The sequence below is a fragment of the Symsagittifera roscoffensis genome, chromosome 7 (genome assembly GCF_963678635.1).
Source record: "Symsagittifera roscoffensis chromosome 7, txSymRosc1.1, whole genome shotgun sequence".
NCBI lineage: Eukaryota > Metazoa > Xenacoelomorpha > Acoela > Convolutidae > Symsagittifera > Symsagittifera roscoffensis.
This window is the reverse complement of record NC_087068.1, coordinates 42,950,045-42,970,707: the sequence shown is the minus strand read 5'-3', so window position 1 is coordinate 42,970,707 and position 20,663 is coordinate 42,950,045. Positions and strand designations below refer to the sequence as shown.

The window sequence follows — 20,663 nt, the reverse complement described above, 5'->3', positions numbered from 1 at the left end:
GTTTTGTTGTAAAAATTTATTGTGAAACTTCGAATTAGTCGAACTCGCTAAAATAATAAACATAAACGTACATCTTTTTACACTTTATTTTATTTACAACTTTACAGAAATAAGATTTTGTCCAGCTACTCTAATTTTGATTAGTTCAGTGGTTCTAGTATGATAGGCGATGCCATTTTCTTTCTACTAGAGGACAATGGTCTATCGCCGCTTCCATTTAGCCCATTAATAGGGAATTTCTGTGCATTAATTTCTCTCTCCAATCCCTTTTCTCTTCTTTCCTGCTGCAACCAGTATAACATTTCAGTCCTATCGAATTTAATTTTCTGCACGTAAGGCCTTCCTTGATACGAAACCACATCGTTGAAAGTCTTTTCGATATACTCGCAGTGTTTTTTGATTTTAACGTCAACTTTCTTCAGGGATGCATCAAATTCTTGTCTCAATTTGCTTTCTTTTATTCTCATTTTGGATGATCCGTCGTAACCTTTTCTGAAGAACCTATCCGGATTTGAAGCGTGTGTTTCGAACAGTTCTAATTTGGTTAGAATTTGTTCTCTGATTAGAATTAAAGCCGCACATTTTTCCCATCCGGCTATGGCGCTGGAGATCTGGGACACCCATGGCTCTCCACTGTACTTCAGTGCCATGTCCAGTCGCATTTGGTCCGGTACTCTCAGGTCATTCCACACCTTTTCCAGTCGCTCTTGCAAAGATGCTCCAGCAGCTTTTCGTTTTTGACGTTCGTTCCTTTGCTCTTTCAACATATCCTAGAATATACTATGTTCTTACACAAATCAATCATTAACAAAATTGAAGCGAAAGTTGCATGTAATTCTTTAATCAAGGAACAGCAGCGGCAAGCAGCAAAGAGCTGATTGTTGGTAAATTGGCCTTGAGAAGAGGTAGAAACAGTAGTTCAAATTTGTTCGTTCCAAATCATGGTCTCCCTTTGCATTTTCAAATCAACTTAAATTATTGTAAGACGACTCGACTCACCGTTCTGTCTTTTCCTTCCAGTAGAGCCAGTGTAAGTTTATGCACCACTGGTTTCTGATCACTCAATTCCGATTTGTGCCCCCATTCACTTCCCCCACTCGCCTTTGAGTCTTTAGTACCCTCTTCACTTAACATCTGCTGCCCACTTACGGATTCTTCCACCTCCTTCTGACTGGGCAGTTTTCCTAGTCCTCCTATGCTGACTGAGCGGGCATTCCAGAATCCCTCGGAGTATCTTTCCTTTTCGCGCACTGCTTCTATCAGCTGAAAACAAACAGCATCACTGAGTTCGTTGGTCTTATCATATATTTATTTAGAGTACAAAATTTTACCAAATCCAAATATAAAAATCTTCGTTGCCCAATTGAGATCTGAGTTTTAGTAACCAAAAAGCATCAAAATTAGATTCAAAATCATGATTTTCTGTCCACACTTCTATGAGCGCAGTCGAAATAGCACTGGCGTTCACAGACAGAATGGAGAACCTAGTCGCAAAAAAAAACTTTTGTCAGGAGAAAAAATATTTGACATGATCATGAAACCTTTGCATTTTTCTCTCTTGACTTGGGCGGTAACATCTGCAGCACACTGTCATTCGGGTTCTTCAAATACTCGTCCTCCGAATCAGAGTCGCCCTTCATACTCGCTGCCAACTCGTCCTCGTCCCTGTACAGGTGGAACAGCAGGGCCATGTAGTCCGACTCGGAGGCCGCCAGGAACCGAAGGTAGTCCTGGTGATCAACTTGACTCTTCCACCACACGACCCAGTCGCCTAACGCGTTGCGGGCCGTAGGGTCTTTGGAGGACTCGCCACTTAACTCGACGCCGCCTGCATCTAAAACAGAGCCAACAGACATTTGAAAATTTGACATGAAGTTTTCAACTTTTTGAATATAAAAAAATATCACCTTTAAGCTCATTCAATTTCAAAAGAACTTGATGATTACCACTTTTTTCGTTAACGAAACTGCCTTTGTAACATCTGAATCAATGATCAACTTTTTATTCCACTTCAGAAAAATTAGAAATAATTAGAAATGTTTCGCGGCACTTCCAGTTTCGTTATTCCAGAAGGTAACTGTTATTGTTCCGATAATTTGAAACTTGGGGAGGAATTTTTAGAGTCGTGAATCGAATGACAATAAAACAAAATTCACTGTCGAGAAAAACCAGATTATATGTTTTGGTCTTAATTCGAGCGAATCAAGCGAGCGAGCAGGCTTACAATCCCTTTTTTTAATAGCTTGAAAGCTTATGATAGCTCAATTTAAAAGGTAAGACTTCAACTTTACTCGAATAACGTTAATTTTTTTGGATTGTTTAGCGCCTTTCAAAATTCGAAAAACCGCACAAAATTTTAAAATTTGCGAAAATTTCTTTTGATTTTTTTCTTTTTAGTCAGTTTTCTGAAAAAAAAACATTGTTTTTAAATTTGCTTATTTTACTGTGACTGTCGAATATGCCTAATCGCTAGTAATAACTCACCACCCCAAAAAAAAACGAAACAAAATTGAAAAAAAAATTTTCTTAAAAACTTTTAAGACTATGGTCGGAACTTTGTGTGCTAATTGCACAGTAAGGGGCTATCCTTAATAGAGCTTCAGCAAAGTTTCGTTCAAAAATATGAAAAAACCATAATACCTAGACAAGAACTGTCCATTGTGTGCAAAGAGCACAGAATGTTCCGACCATTGTATTCAAATACATTTTTTTTAAATCAGTGTCGTTTTCTCTGAATTAGGGTCATTTTTTGTAGAAATTAGTATAGAAAAAGTCGAAAATCATTTAAAAAAATTTCCATAACACTCCATTTTTTGTACTTTTTTGAATTTTTGAAGTTTTTGTTTTGAACAAAAGTGCTTAAATTTTCAAAAAACTAACTTAACTCGAATAAAACTAAGTAAATATATATATGGCTTAAATTAAGCTATTGTTCGCTTTCAGACAAAAAATCAAATTTTCAAACCGGTTTTTCTCGATGCTTGTTTTTTTATGCTTGGTTTTTATCACTCAACTCTCTCCGATGATAATGTGTGGTAACTGATTTTGGGTTGAAAATAAAAAAAATAAAATTCACCCGAGAATACTAAGTTCCACCCCATTATTCAAATGGTCGGAACAATAAGTGTCTTCACTTCCTTCCAGGAAATTGTTTAATTTTTATTACAGAGGCGAAGAGGAGCTTCGCAGGACTTGCGATACAACAAACATATATAAAAGCCGAAAAAAACGTAATAAAAAAGGTCATATAAAGTTTCATGTCTCGATAGAAGTTCACTCCAGGCAAACATGCCAGACACTTGAATTATAAAACAGCAACAAGGGAATATAGTTTATGAAAAGAAACAAAGCCGACAATCTTTGAGCAGACAAAAGTTTAGCAGAAAAAAAATATGATTTCAAAAAAAGTCCCACCTTAAACAACAATGGACCAGACTTGAACTTACAATGAAAGTTGTTTACAGCACAAGAAAAATCAGTGATGTGGCCACTAAGCCGACAATTTTTCAGCGGACACCAACTGGACCGAAAAAATGTTTTATGATTTTTTAAAAGCCTTTCAAGTCTCCTCTGAAATTAGAACGAACAACACTTGCACTTGCAATTACAATCAAAATTGCCTACAGCTCAAGCAAAATCCGTTGTGACAATTTAGCAGACAAACGTAAAACCAACAATTCATTTTTCTCGGAACTTTTTTTTTTCAATTAGGGCACAAACAAAGGCAATTGATTTACCTCCAGGCCAAGGGGGAGCAACCTGGAATCTTACATAACGAGAATATAACTGAAAAGAAGTCAACTGCATAGAAAAGAAGTCAGCTGCCTTTTTCTCCTCCTCAGCAACTGATTCAACTATTTTGTTAAAATAGTTGTTAACCGGAAAAAAGTCTACATTCCAGTTTAATAACGCTCGCTAATCGCCAGTGTAAGCACAATGATCAAAAACAGGTCTAGTTTTAGGTTCTTTATTACTGCGCAAATATCACCAAATTCGAAAAACTTTGAAAATACAGAGGCGAAACGGAGCTGCGCATGACCTGCGATGAAGAAATACAAATAGTTACACCCAATGCACATTGAAAAAAATATAATCTAAGCCACATAAAATTAGAAAACTTAAGAGCAACTGCATTCGTATATAACTTGAAAAAATTTCAAGGAAAAAATCAACAAAATAAATAAAAAAATTTTTATATTTTTTGACACTAAAAATTTAGAAAATGATCAGGCCCTAGAAATTTACCTGCTAAAATAAAAATTACACAGAAGAGCAGCTGCACGTAGCAAATACAAGCGACAAAAGCTGCAACTCAAAAGCATAAACAAAGTGAATTAAAGAAAAAGAACAGATAAAAACGAGATGTGAAAAAAAATTCCCATTTGTCGGAATCAAACTTCCAACTTGGAGACTAGGAGTCTCTTCTTCTCGCATCTGTACCACAATTTCTCGAAAAAATAATCACACTAGCTACCAAGAAAGCTGCATTTTTTAAATTGACAAGGCTATTCAGAAACCACCAACAAAAACTCAAACAACTTCGGTGTGACAGAATTAAACTTCCGGGTTGTAGATTGGAACTCTTACATCCTGGAATATTCGCTATGATTGCTTAAAAAAATTAGGGGTACAACTAAATCTGGGAAAAACTGTTTGATAGCAGGACTATAATGACACTAGCTACCAGAAAAGCAGCAACTTTTAAATTGACAAGGCTATTCAGCAACCACCGTCAAAAACTCAAACAAACTCAGTGTGACAGAATTAAACTTCCGGGATAAAGATTAGTACTGTCACGTCCTGGAATATGCGCTATGATTGCTTAAAAATATATTAGGGGCACAACTAAATATGGGAAAATCTGTTTGATAAAATGTACACATGCGAAAAGAAATGCGTTATTTTTCAGTATGTGTCAAATGTCAAAAAGTGGACGTTTACCAATTCCATAGCTGATTCCTCGTACAGGTTTCGGAGAAAAGAGTTTTGTATGGGAGATTTTTAAAACCTCACAATTCGTTTGATTTCCTATTTCCAGAATTAGCACTGTCGTTTTTGAGCAATTGAACAAACTCGAAAAAAAAATGGATCAATAAGTCAAAAAAATCTTTAGTCCAAAGCAAATTCCTTGCCAAAATTAAGAAAAATTGATTATGCAGGGGATACCTTAGATCTTGTTTTTCAATTAAACAATCATCTCAGATTTGGCACCGTAGTTCGAGAAAAGCATCAATTTTCCAAAAACAAACAAAATTTTTAAAATGCATTTTTAAGCCCAACATTACTTTTCTGAGATATTAGAGCAAAGCCGCTACGCAGAGAAAATTCCCACCGCCCATTCTTCCGATAGAACCCTTCTACTGAACCTCTCAGATTTGACAGGATAGTTTTCGAGAAAATCAAAACGGTTAAAATTTCGAAAGTAGACTAAATTTCAATAAGAGACAAAATTTCAAAAATACGTAGCTGCTCAAGCAGACAAAATTGCTGCTCATGTTTCTTTCGAGTGATCCTTTATACTAAGTTGGCAGGGTAGTTTCTACCACTGTTGTGAAAAGAATGATGCAACCAAAGTAGCACCAATAATTGCAACTTCGCTTGGGAAAAAGGTTGCATCGTAGTAGTACACCACGCTTCGATGGTGTGATTAAGGAAAACAGAAATTTGCAATTTTATGAGTAAAAAACCGTCGACTGATTAAATGCAGTATTAGCATAGAAGCCAACTTTGAGGAACAACTGCATTAGGCATGCATCAAATCAATAAATATAACGTGTTTCACACATTCATTTCAGCTATAACAATTTAGACGCATGAATTGCCAATAGTCGGCTTCTGTTGTTGTATTTATATACTTCTGGAGTTATGGCAATTCAAATTTATTATAAAATTTGTGAATAAAACTTTTTGTCGATATTGAAGATTGACGAAAAACAATTACTATGAACTTCAATGTATATACAGGCCATCCACTTATCCAGATATATCGTCGTTCGAACTTTCAACCTTCGAACTTCTGAGAAAAAAAATATACAAGGGAGCTCTTTGAATTAAAAAATTAGGATGAGATTTTTTCATAAAACGAAACCAATGAGAGAAAACTTTGTCAACAAGTAATTTAATTTCTTTTCGCCGGGAACTTCGAATATTAATAACCATTTTTAAAACTGACGTCACTCCTAATTTTTGGGGCCATTTGTACTTTCATTGAGTTTGCATGGAACTGAAGAAGAAATAAAAAGTCAAACCGCAAAAAATCAGATGTGAGCGCAATTTTAACTCTATTTTGTTGAACATAGTTAACATAGGAACAGAGTCATGAAGCGAGAAAACTTAAAAATAGCTATAAAAAGACTATCAATAAGATTTGATAGAAGGCATACAAAAAACACTTAACTTCTTGATTACTCACCTTTATTTCTCAACGTCTTCATCAGAATATCATGTGAACCCTTCAAAGACCCATCAGCTATCTTCATCCAATCTTCCATGTCTCCCACTCCAGCCCAAGGAGGTTCCATATCCTCTGATATCACCTGGAGGTCCTTGTTGACGACTCTCTCCGATGGGTTCTTAAAAAGAGATCGGGAGGAGGAGCAGTCTGAAAGTTTCATTCCTGATCCTGCCGTTTCTACCTCCGGGTCCAACTCCATGTTCAGATGATCTCCAGGTGCAGAACTCAGCAACTCATCATACAGCTAAAGCGAATTTCAATTCCACTGGTTTAAGTTTTATCCCATAGAGTAATTTCAATGAACAAGTGCAGTGGCGTGCGCTGAAACTTTTCTAGGTGGGGGCGAAAATTTTTCAAAATTTTGTCGACCTTCTTTTAGGTCGACCAATTTGATTTTCCGAACTATCCCAAAGCACTATAAGGCCCCTATTTGGTTCAAGCATTTTCTGTGCCGCAGGCAAATTTCAAAAACAAACAGGGTAAACATGACGTTTTGAGCACTTTAAAAAAATTGACCGAAAAATTGCGTTTTTCGGCGCGCGCTCCCCCCTCAAATTTAGTTATATTAGCGCCGAAGCTGCCTTTAGAAAATTTCAGAGGTTGGCCAGCCGTATCGTAAAAGAAAATCAAAGAGGTGACACTTAGGACAAATTTGGCAACCAGAATTGAGGGGAGGGGGGAGGGGCAGTCGATCCTTTCTACTCCTCACATCGGCAAGCTATTAAAGTGGTGATACGTTGACAACATTAAGCCACTTAGTTATGGCCACAAAAATTCAGAGGAAATTACAACTTACACTAAGCAAATGATCTATTTAAAAAAAATTGCAAGCAAAAGAGTTTTTGAGACTCAAGGTCTCCAGAAAAATCAAATAAGCATGCAAATTTTGCTCAACAAGGGCAGATTGCTCTTTTTATTAACTCTGTCCGTTTTTACTTTCGCGTATTATAATATACACATTCAATTCTTATATTATTAGAAGCAAATTTTCTGGCAGATAAAATGAATTGAAGAGAGCAACTGGCCTATTTTGCAAAACTGTGGAATGCAAAACCTAATTTATCAAACCGAATTTCCGACGCAAGAGTGTCTGAAAAAACTGATTTGCAAGTAAAAATTAGTCAAAATGGAAAGATTGCTCTTTTCAATTGTTTCGGTGTGTCCCAGGTTTTTGCAACCATCTATACCTCGTTGATCTCGGCGTCGTAGAACAGTGGGGCGTCCAGTTTGCGAACAGTAGCGTGGTCCACTTCATTATTGAGGTGGTCGAAGATGGGTGGGTAGCTCTTCAGAGTCAAAGAGTTCAGACTAACTCTGTCAGATACTCGCACGTCATTAGTACGCACCTAAGCATCAAGTACATAAAGGGACGGATTTAAAAATCAGCTATTTTGGAAGACTTTGCCAACAGACACATGAAAAAGAGTGAATGAACGCAAGGAAACAGAAAAAAAAATCAATTTTTCGAACTTCAAGAAAAAAATATTCGGCCTTCAACCTCTTTGAATTTCAAGAAAAATTTATAAAGTTTTTCGACAAAATTAACTCAATTTGAGAAAACTGGATCATCAGTAAAGTTTTTATTCGCCTCGGAAATCTGAAAAAAAAATCCGATTTCGAAATTAGAAGTCGATCACGATTTTGACGACATTTACATTTTTGCTGTTCAATAAGGGCACTTAACTTCTTTTCAACAAAATCAACTTTGAGCGTGAACTAATTCCTGAAAAAAAAAATCATCACGACATACACTAGTGCACAAAATTAAGCGCAAATTCAGGATTTTACTATGTGAAATGCCTGTTTCCGCACATACATTTTGGACAACATTTCGTTCGAAGTTCAGAAATTCTTTTAAATGGATCAAGAGCAAATCATCAGAGCTACCATTCATGAAGCTATCAACACTTGGTTATGACTTACCGATGTTATCCGGGTATGAAAAGGTCAGTTTTCCTCATTTGCACTTAGTTTTTTTTTTACTTCGCGTGAATAAGTAACAAGAGCCCGAGTTTAGTAAAGTTTTCACACTGATTGTTTCAACTTTCTCGCTGAGAATGTTTCACGTCGCAGGAACAAACTTTTTACTCCGCTCATTCAAGAAAGATTTCATTGCGATGCAAAATTTAATACAGATGAGGAAAACTGGTATTTTTAGAACCGGATTACATTGGTGAATCCTTGAAACCAAGAGTTGATAGCTTCATAAATGGTAGCTCTGATTATTTGCTCTCCTTACATTGAGAATAGGTATGTTACAGAATAAAACCTTGAAGTTGCGCTTAATTTTGCCCACTAGTGTATAAAAGAGTCTTCATTACGTTCATCAAGTCTTAAAAAATTAAATTTTGATGAATCACAACGAATTCATGAAGATGGACAGCTTATTCAAACTGGATGCATAAAGCTGCGAAGTAAATATCTTAAACGCAAAAATAGCCGGTTACTGTGAATAGCTTTGCATAAATGAAAAATTGAAAATTTTCAATTTTCGAATACTTTTGTCGCTATCTTTTTCGAATACTTTTGTCGCGAAGTAGTCAATCTAATTACTTCAGTAATCTGATTAAGATGCTTCTCAATTGCAAAACGTGCGAAGATCCTGTCACAGAGACTGATGAAGTGTTTGTTTGCATCGCATGCGGGGACACCATGCACTGGACTAAAACCTGCATAGGTTTTTCGGAGTCACTTTTGAGCGGTTTAAGCGAAGTCCGCAACAATATACTTATGATTTGCAACAAATGCTCCGACAATGGGAAAAGAGATGCTGTGGTCTCCATGGTATCCCGTCAACAAGCAGCACTAGAAACAATCAAAAGCCAAATAAAGGAGGCTGAAGCCTCTCTCAAATGCAAGTCGGACGAAGCACTCCAAAAATATTCAGATGTTCTACTATATAAGCTGGAAGAAAATTCTCTGCCACTTGTCAAGCATTCCTCCCCCGAACTCGACCTTGAACAAACGAAGCAAGTTGAGAAAGAACGCGATGGTATTCGTATCCACGGGCTTCCGGAAGTTGGAAACCGAGTTGCTAGCGAGCGTTTTGAGCACGACCTTGCCGAAGTGAATAAAATCTTCGCGCATTTTGGCTTACAATGCGAAGCAACAGACGTTAGAAGACTTGGAAAGTATGACCCAGCCAGACCGAGGACCATAATAGCAAACGTCGAAAAACCATGCGATCGGCGGCGCATTCTTCTGTCTCTTCCCAAACTCAAAGACTATCCAGTGAAACTCTTTATAAGCAGAGAACTGAACGAAAAGGAATATGCGCTCGAAAACTTATTACTCAAGAAACGCAGAGAAATGATAACAGATGGGAAGGATTCTAGCTGCCTGCGGATCCGTGATCTAATCTTGCAAGAAAGAGTTGGTAATACATGCGAAAAAGTTGGCATCGACCAAAGCACGCTTGCCGAATCGTCATGACTACCCAAGAGTCAAAACTTATCAATGCTTACCTATAACGTGCGAAGCCTCCTAGACTTAGATAGAAGAATGACTATCGCAAACTCACTTTTTTCAATGAATACCAATCAGCTCATCTGCCTCACAGAAACCTGGCTTACAAAAACATCCCGAGCAATAGCTTGTTTCTGGAAACATTCACCTTGTATAGAAGTGAGCGGGAGAGTGCTGATGGGAAAACCAAGCATGGCGGAGTCCTCATAGCTGTCGAAGAACATTTAATGTCATCACCTCTCAGCGATATTCAACTCGAGGATTTTGTTGCGACTAAAGTCTGGATACCCGGAACAAACTTCAATGTGGTTATCGGTTGCGCATATTCTGCGCCCAGTGGTAGTCAATACCAATGGACTGCAGATAAATTCATCAGAGCTATAGAGTATCTGTCGGCAGCCCAGAAGTAGTCAAACTCAGTAGCCGCTATTTTCACAGGTGACATCAACTTCACTCATACTAACTGGTTTACAATGCACTCGTCCAACCCGTGCGAAGACTCCATACTAGAATGATGGTTGAAAACGGATTCCAACAATTAGAAACTTCCGGCTTGGGCAACTGGATGTTGTACTTTGTACAAACCCCGAGCTGGTCGTAACATCCTATTGTGACGTGGAGTTTCATGACCTATATAAAACAAATGGCCGCCATTGCTCAGATCATCGGCACTACACTACCGTACTCAGCTCGCCAACAGGAGTGTATGAGCACTGGAAACCTCGCGATAAAGATTGGGATTTCTCCAGTTACTCCTACAAAAAGCTAGACTATGAAAATCTTTCACGAGAGATAGCCGCATATATCTTCACTCCTCACTGCTACAGCAGTGTCAATTTTCTCATCCAACACTGGTACTCATGGCTTCATGAAAAAGTATCTTCAAATGCTCCCCCTGTAACAAAGCATCGCAAGAGTCTCCCCCGTGGGCGACCCGCGAGTGTTCCCATATGATCAAAAAACTGGAAACCCTGAAAAGGAAAGGAGGCAACATGCCACCAACCAGTGCTCTGAAGTTAAAAATAACTCCTATGACGACAACCATCAACGAGCAGTTGGAGTCCGATCGCATAGAATTTGAGGAGAATACGTTTGGCAGTCGCTGCTTCTCGCAGCTGCATCGATACTTCAAAAGCATCAGAAAAACTCGTGTTATCCCTAATGTGGTATCATGGGGGGACACGAGTGCGACAAATGACGGAGATAAAGCCAATCTCTTCAACAGCTTCTTCAACAGCGTGTACTCCCAGTCAAGAAAACCGAGCCTAGTCGACACAAACACGAAAGAGGTTACGAACATCCAGGTAAATCCTGCCGTTGTCGAACAGATAAAACACAAGCTTGTTGAAGGCAAAGCAAGAGGACCGGATGGAATCCCCAACACACTGCTGAAGCGTCTCCCAGAAGTCAAGTCCTTATGCACCGTGTTTAAAACTTGCATTAACAAAGGTGTCTTTCCCGATTATTGGAAAACAAGCGAAACAGTTCCAATACACAAGAAAGGGGACAAGAGACTGGTATTCAACTATCGTCCAATAACGCTTCTGAACACAACATCGAAAGTTTTCGAAAGACTAATTTTTGAAAAACTCTATGAACATGTACGGCCGCACCTGCATGCCTCCCAATTCAGGTTCCGTCCAAAACGCTCAGCCATTGTCCAAATGCTGGCATTCCTCGATCATGTCTATGACAAATTACAAGATGCAGGAGAGCTTCACGTTGCGTACATCGACTTCGAAAAGGCCTTCGATACAGTTTGCCACGGCAGACTTCTCGAGAAGCTTTGGGCACTTGGTTTCCGAAGCAAACTTTACAAACTCGTACAAAGCTATCTCACCGGACGCGTTCAACGAGTGAGAGTCGGTAGTAGCCTCTCTGACCCTCTGCCCATCTACAGTGGAGTACCTCAAGGCTCCATCCTGGGACCTCTTTTATTTCTTATTTATATCAACGACCTGCCTCCTCACCTCGAACAAACAAAGCCCTTCGGCTTCGCCGATGACTACAAAATGATTTCATCTGACTGCACGTCGCTCCAAGCCTGTCTAAATAGACTCAGTACCTGGTGTGAAGAAAATTCAATGAAAGTCCACTCAAGTAAATGTAAAATATTGAACATAAAAGGAGATTGCGAAGATTATATCGGCACTGAACGCGTTGACACCATCGAGACTCAAAACGATCTTGGGATTTTAATCAACAGGAAATTTTCCTGGAGCAACCACGCCAAATCGCGCTGTGAGAAAGCTGTTCGAGCATTCTTTTCTATCAAGCGAAACACCTCAAACTCTGCTTCAACTTATACAAAACTAGCGCTTTACTGTGGTTACATTGTACCAATCCTTACATATGGTTCTCAAGCAGTCTATCTCAACAAAGGCGACTAGAAGTCGAAAGAAGCTGTTCAGAAAAAAGGTGTCTCTTGGGTGCTCAACTACATTCCAGGCCAAACTTATAAACAGAAGTTGACGAAATTGAAACTCCTTCCACTCTCTCTTTACGAGGAAATGCACGACCTCCTCACCCTGTCCTCTATCATCAATAACAAGTTTGACATAAACTGGCATGAGTACATTGGTTTTTCTCAATATACTGGTACAAGACGCGCCTCCTCACCTCGGATGACAACAAGACAAAGCAACAACAAAAATTGCAGGCAAAATTTCTGGTATCGAACTGTAAAAACTGTTAACTTCATTGATCCCAAGTTCATAGATTTCTTCGACAGCGATGGACTTAAAACAAAACTGACCTCTCTTTTTTGGGCCTACTTCACCCAACTGTACGACGAAAACAACCCTTGCACGTGGCGGCTAAACTGCGACTGTACAAACTGCTCAGCTCATGGCTCTTCTGTGCAAGCACTCATTCTGTAAATGTGTACTTGGGGTTATTACCCCTAGAGTTTTATTACTCTGAATTCATTATTATTATTATTATTATTATTATTACTATTATTATTATTATTATTATTATTATTATTATTATTATTATTATTATTATTATTATTATTATTATTATTATTATTATTATTATTATTATTATTATTATTATTATTATTATTATTATTACTATGATTATTATTATTATGATTATTATTATTATGATTATTATTATCTCTTCGGCTCTTGAAACTTAGCTTTTTCACTTTTCCAAGCTATAGTACAAATATTAAAAAATAAATTATTTTTCTAATTCTTACGTATTACTGATATTTATTGTCACAGAAAAATTCTTTGCGAATAGCTATTGTGACTCGCACCAGAACTGAAAAGGCTTTTAGTACGATATTTATTCGACCGAGTCGAAAATTTTATTCTGGTTATCTGACTTGCGTGGAAAAACATAGCCCGAATACAAAGTTCCTTCTCTCATGGTCAAAATAACTAACTAATTTGAGAAACAAAAATATTTTTCTAATTCAAATGACTCACCACCATGAAGTTGGGCAATTTGGTGGAAATAACAGCCGGCTGTGGATGTCGAGGCTCACTTGAGGAGGCACTCTCATACAGTTCTTTCCTCTGTCTCTCCAACTCATCACGCTCAGCCTGCTCCAAGTCAGCCAACTTCTTCTGCAGAGCCTCTAATCTACCTGAAAACGCAGCACAAGTTAAATCACGAAAGTGTCACAATGATATCTACACCCCCAAAACGTTCAACCAATTACACATAAACTTCACACACTAATGTGCGACATTTGTTGAATAAAGTGCCGAAGGCTAAACAACAGAAGCGAAGCTGCGCTTTGCGAAGGAAAGTTTCATTTAAAAAATAACAATCACATGAAAAAAATTACAAATGATTTGATGATTTGTCTCTCATTATTCAAACACTCAAACCGTACCAATTTCAACGGATTCAACTCAGTTGTTAATTGTATTCACTTGCAACTAATCTAGTTAATTACCTTCCACGTGGTTGTACTTTGAGGAGGCCTGCAGCAGAGGCGGCAACTCTTCCTCTTCAGGCAAGTTTTCATTCAGATCCTTCAGAGGCACATACTTGCTCCTCTCCTCCAAGTCCTTCCTGATGAACTCTTGGTCTATCTCAGTTACCTCAGGAGTCGACTTCAACTTACGGCTCTAAATCAATATACAACACATCTAAATTTATAATGACCTAATAGGAACTCAAACTTTACTATTCCTTACCTCCATGTCTAAATTTAATGTTCTACACAGAGGCGAAGCGGAGCTTCGCATCACTTGCGATATAACACTAATATAAAAAAAACATGAGAGAAAAAATGAAAAATGTTGAAAAAAACTAGGTAAAGAAAGAAAAAATTTATTTCTCATTATTAATGGTAAATTTGCATACAACGAGAATTTAAATATGAAGCACCAGAAACAGTGAGGGGACAGTTAACGAACCCAATTGGGTTACAGAGCACTGCCCGTTACCAAGAATTAAATTTTCGTGGGTCGTCCATTGTAGCCAAATATGTCAGACATTTGAAATTTAAATTAGCAACGAAAAATCTACAAGGAAACAATCTTTGAGCAGATACAAAATAAGCCAAAAAAAGATTTCATAAAAAATGAGCAACACTTGCACTTGTAGCTACAATGAATTTGCTAACAACACAAGAAAAATTCGTTTTGTGGACACGACATCCTTGAGCAGACACCAGTTGAGCCGAAAAAAAAATATATTTTTTAAAACAGTCTGAATTCCCCGCTGAAACTAGATTGAACAACACTTCCATTTGCAACTACAATGAAAGTTGTTTAAACACAAGCTAAATCCGTATAAGGCAACTAAGTCAATAAAACTTTAGCAGACAAACGAAATTCCGACAACAATTTTTACCGGAATTTGCATACATACCTAAAAAAAAGTCCGACCGTTCCCGATTACGAGACACTTGCTCTCGCAAGTGTAAAAATTAGCTTAAAATTCAGACTTGGATACCTCGAGAAGCAGTGAACAACGACATTTTTTTCTAATTATAATTTCCGATCTATTCCAAAACTGAAAACATCCTATCATCCGTTAAAACGTCTTGTGCAAAATAAGAATTGTTGCAATAATTCAAAAAATGCCTCAACATTTTCATTGGGAACCTGGTACTTGTTTTATTGGTAATAACAAACCACACATGAAGTATCGACACAGAGGCAAAGCTTCGATTCGCAAACACTAGCAAAAACACGACAAAAAGCAACTCTATAAAGTGCAGTAAAATTAGAAATAAGCCTCGAATTAGAAAAATTTATCCACGTATGAGATCGAACCTGCAACATAGAGATTAGAACACTAACCACTCTCACAAACTAACCACTCAGCCACGGACGCTTAATAGGTACCAAACACTAGCCACAAATAAAGTAGAGAACAGATGCTATGGAAGACCAGAGCACTTTCTAAACTCACGGGAGATTTTGGAGGAGTGTATATTCTGTCTTTGGGCAGTGCCTCCCTCCTTAGATCGTACATGGCATCCTCGTGCACATCTATCAGCAATGGCTTCGGCCGGAACTCTCCTATCTCGTCCTCAAACTTGTCCGCGTCCCATCTAGAAGCATAATTACATCAGGGTTGCATCTAGGATTTTTAAGTTCATCGAATCTTTCTGTATCATTCAAAAAGATTAGAGGCTACCGAAAACACTAGGGCTAGCGACACAAGAGCTTATTGCAATATTACGACGCACCTCATATGCAGTTTGGTTTCTATATTTTTTCCCACTGTCTTTTTGTCAACTTTTTGTCGTTTTGTGTCATCCTACTAAATTTTACACAGAAGCGCCAGCTGAAAAACTGCACACTTAAGAAAGTATGTTGACACTAAACGATGTCTCTAGTTGAACTAAAAGCTAACTTTGAAGAAATTTTAGAACGGCTGTCCGAACAAATTTGCCGCAAAAAAAAATACGACGGAAACTTTAGATGGTGAAATGCTAAAAAATGCTTGAGAAGTATGCGTTGCTTAAAAAGTTTCGGCGAGGAAACAAAAAACACCTTATTGTTTCGTGTGATCTGCTTCTGGTCAGCTTCACCCCATTATTCGCCCCATTCATCCCATCTCCTCTCAACTTCCCCCTCTCTTTTTGTAGCTGCTTGTCCCTCTCACTCATAGCACCCCCTGCAGGAATCACGTGACCGCCATGATGCACCCCCATTTCCATCGCTTTCTTCGGAATGAGATCAGTGACCGCTTCCATGTCCAGATCAGCTGGCATTTTCTTCATCATGTCTTTGATCTCCCGCTGTGCGACTGTTATGATTGTTTTTATTTTATGAGGACGACTCTTGTCGAATAGTTCGTCTTGTGTAAGGTGAAGCTTAGGTCCTTGTCCCGCGACCTGATTAACAAAACAAAGTTGCTCAAAGCTCTGTGGTTTACAGTCAGAACCATATCTCGAACTATTTGAAAAGAAAAACATAATTGAATATTCAATTGAAATTTAAACCGTATTGAACCTAAAAAAATAAACGTCGTGAATTAAAACTTTGGCTTGCCTGAACATCAGATCCAGTGACATTTCCCAGAATTTCGCGAGCAATTCGCCTGCGTATATAACCCACATTGAGAAACTTATCCGCATCTAAAGCTAGCTGACCTCTGAGTCTTGCAATGTTTGCTGGTCCCGTAAAGACTCCTGATTTATTAAGCAACTCTAACTTCGCATTGTAGTGGAAAAACAATTCTTCACAAACTGACACCACGTGAACGAAACACCTCCTTACAAGTTCGACATTTTCAGATTTGTTAAGCAATGGATTTTCTGGCATCTTTTTCAAGTCTTCCCATTGGTTGGAAATCTCGCCCAATATAATGGCAGCTAGACATTGCTGGTCCGCAACCGACAAAGGCAAAATTTCATTTGGGCAAATTCGTTTCCGAATTACATTATTAAGGTCGTCTAACTTTGTGGGTATAAATGTGACTGCCTTTTGCACAGGCGTAGTTGGTCGACCATCTTTACTGGTGACAACTATTTCTGGTTTCTGGTCTCCGAAGTCTGACAGGAGAGTGAGTGGTTTGGTGATTGAGTTATATTTGTCTTCTATGGCCTGTTCTTCTGGGTCAGCCAAAGGATACAGACCTCGAGGTCCTTTGGCATTTGGTCTGACGGGAAGGGTAATGAGTCTCCCGCGCGACTCGATAACTTGTGATGGCATCAATTCACATCTGAAAATCAACGATAATTAGTTGCAAGGATTACACTTAACATCCAGGCCTCAATATCAAATAAGGCCTAAGACAAATTACCATTTCCAAAATTCAACAACGATATGCGGTGCAAAAAGCCTTGATTACTCCGACTACTCTGATTGAAGAACAAAGCCAAAAATAATTAAACAATCACCTTTCATTTTCATTTTTTCTGACTGAAATTTCCTGTTAATTTAGTTTATAGAAAAAGCGATTGTTCTAGATAAAAAAAGTACACCTGACAGGTAATAAGCAGCTAAATTTACATTAAAATTGTAGTAGAGTGAAGAAGCGTGGAGGTCAGCCTCTAATCAAGTTCTTATCGGCCAATCAAATTAAGACTAAAGAACGGGGGAAAAATCAGACCAGTTTTATCAACAATGAAAAAATGCTATTTTAATTACGAATCACGGCTGTTAATATGATACCAAAATTAACACCAAACGAGCTATCTTTGAGTTTTTCAAAAAAGGGTTAAGAAAACAGACCCTAAGCCATAATTCTTCCCACCTTCGAAAAGCAGTAAAAAAAAGAAATGTGAAAAACTGCTATAAATTCCACACTTTTCATGCAATAAAAGTTTATAATATAGTTCATGAAAAAGGTTTTTTATTGTAGTATCCATAGAAATGGCTTGAAAACAAATCAGTCTTTTCTCGAAATCAAAAACGCTTAGACTCTTACAGTAAGAAAGAGTGGAACCTATAGTTGAATACAACGGCGAATCAGATATTGGCAAACTTTATGAGACATCACATACATAGCATTGAATCCTAGCGGATATAGCGGAGAAGGAAGCCAATAGGTCGCAAAAAAAACTAAGTGAAAAAAATTTACTTAAGAAAAAAACGTCCAGTGTTACATAACCACTTGGGTAGACATCCGCTGAGCCGAAAAGGGTGCAGACGTCCGCTGAGCCAAAAAACTTGTGGCTAGAAGTTGTTGCGTCCACCGAGGCAAAAAAAAACGCACAAAAAGAAATTTTTACCGTTTACACGTCAACTTAGCCGATATAAAATACGCCGAAACCATTATTAAAAAAACGATAGTCTACACTTTTAGTTTACCCAGAAAAAAATTCAGTTCAAGATATTTCGAAAAAAAAAAACAGATCTTGGGATTTCCAGGCACGCACGTTTCTTCTGGACCAAAAAAGGGCTTGGAAGTTTTTGAGGTTTCATAATTTTAGCAAGGTACACGTTTTATGGACCTGTAAAAAATGTTTACGGGAAAAGGCTTTTGTTCCGGTGATTACAAATAACGTGCACTCGCCAGTGAAAATAGCTGACTTGTTTGATAACCATTTAATTTCAACAATCAATATATATTGATTTTTGAAAGTAAAGGTTATCAAAAAATTTGATAAAACTGGATTGATAAGCAAATTTTTTCATTCCGCAGGGTAACCTGAAAATAAAAACTAACTTTCGAAAATAGAAGTCGATCATTTTGCCGTAAAATTTCCACTTATTCTGTTCGATAAGGGATTTTGCCTTTCTTAAACAAAAAAAAAACGAACTTAATTTAAAAAGAAGTCAAAAGTCGCACAGTAAAAACTCAAATGCGCGTGAACCATTTTCCTGAAAAAGAAATGAACGAAATTCTCCGAGACCTTTCGAAAAGTCGTCAGCAAGTTTATCAACTCTTAAGAATGAGCCAACAACAATTTTTCAATTATTTGAAGTTCAAGCCAAAAATTAACCTACACGCTTCTCAAAAATAGAGAACAGGAAAAAATACAAAGCACTTTAAATAACAACAAACAGGATAACAAGAAAGCGTAGAAAATCCAAACATCAATTCCGAAAACTGCGACTTTGGTTGAAAGTCAGTTATGATTTTATACTAGAAGCGTTGCTTGTTTTTTGAACTCGAAAAAACCAAACATATGACCGATAATGCTACTGGGAAAAACTGAATGACTAAAACCTGAAGTCGAAATTTATTAAGTGACGCACGCCAATTATGACGCATTTGCAGTACCCGTCAATTTGAAAAAAAATTACCAACTATCATGCCTCAATTAGTTTACAAAAAGTTAATTATAAACATCCGACCCGGTAAAACTTGATATTAGTTGTACAAATAATGAATAAAACGTTGATCCACATAAATATATCATCAAATTAGTATGTTTTAAACATGAAACATAGGAATTTTGAAACATGAGTTTAATAAAACACCAATTGCGCAGACAACTTGGCAAAAAGCTAAAACGAAGTTATGATTCCTTATTTTAAAAACATAACCATATTTCAATCATTGCTGGCGAACTGACATGTTGGTTTTTAGTTTAAGACAGCGAAAATTGTCAGCAGTAGATAGAAAGCAGTAACGTAACAGATATCTAAACTTCCAAAAACTCGCAGCAAGACATTTGTATGCAACAGAGGCGAAAAGGACCTTCGCGTCACTTGAACTACCACACAACAAGTCGACATAATTAAGATGAAAGCCTGGAGCTCAAATAATCGTTGTAAAAAAGCGATGAAACAAAAGTTTCTGAAAACAAGCTGACCGAGCTGCATTAAATGAAGTGCATCTTGAGGAAAACTTACAATGAAGACGATTTTCGTTGACGCACTAGCAACGCAACAAAATGAATGCAGCCGTAACCAAGTCAACAATACTTAAGTCGACGAGGAAAAATTTTTGCAGTGAAAAATTTCAACACTACCATTTTAAGTCCCGTTACAACAGACATGCAGAAACTTTTAGCCCGTCAAATAAGGCAATATGAGGCGACTAGCCGAAAAAAAAATTAAACGGAAAAACCCGGAAATCAATTTATCAGAAACCATCAAAAATAAAGCAAGATAACGCTGTCAAGGCAACCAGTATTTACCACTAAAAGCATGCAGTAGCTAAATTTGATATATTTTTTAAATTGAAAATGTCAACTCAAATAATGTAACAATTGTGTAATCAAGCTGTTTATCTGGAAACGTTTTTGTTAAGGTTTGAAAATGCTTCTTAAACGAAGTGATAACGCTCGCTGCCCTGCGCATAGCCGCCGGATGCCTACGTATTTCCGCAGTAGATCATCTGAGGCGGGAAACGCCGAACGAAAAACCAATCATCCATGCCACGAATTAGTATTCTGACAGAAACCTGACGACAGGAAAATGATTTTATCCCTCAACAACCACTTAACTGTTCAACTAAACATCGAAGAAGACTTAACAACTAACAAAGAGCTAAACACTGCTTATGTCATCAAAGCCATTCAAAATCTCGCCTCTAATCGAGTGCTGAACGACTCACCACCATTGAAACAAAAAAAGAGAGCAACTCGAGTGAAACTTGAAAGGGGAAGAACAAGTAAGACTTGCGCAACTAAGAAGCGGTTTTTACAGTAAATTCGCATCAAACATCCGACACAGACAAATGCCACATTTGTCAAAACAAGACAGGGACAGTTCATCCCACGATGTCTTGCCTCGGAAATTATCATGAAACCCTTCGGACAGACCCCGAAAAAGCCACAGAAAACACCCATAGGCTGTGAGGGCCTTCACAACAACAACAATATAAAGCTTGCATTCAATGCAAAGCTTGCATTTCAGAACTTTGTCTC

The 20,663-nt window shown here is 37.8% G+C and overlaps 1 protein-coding gene across 1 annotated transcript; it reads right to left on the bottom strand.

The window, feature by feature from the left end:
- Window positions 1-15: 15 nt before the first annotated feature.
- Window positions 16-17,058, bottom strand: LOC134850969 (coiled-coil domain-containing protein 87-like). Its single transcript, XM_063866807.1, has 10 exons — window positions 16,390-17,058; window positions 15,889-16,232; window positions 15,302-15,443; window positions 13,833-14,007; window positions 13,357-13,517; window positions 7,642-7,800; window positions 6,413-6,698; window positions 1,542-1,834; window positions 1,000-1,263; window positions 16-770 (listed from the first exon to the last, which is right to left on the bottom strand). The coding sequence occupies exons 1-10, from the start codon at window positions 17,050-17,052 to the stop codon at window positions 141-143; spliced, it is 3,117 nt and encodes a 1,038-aa protein (XP_063722877.1). The 5' UTR covers window positions 17,053-17,058; the 3' UTR covers window positions 16-140.
- Between the last annotated feature and the right edge of the window lie 3,605 nt (window positions 17,059-20,663).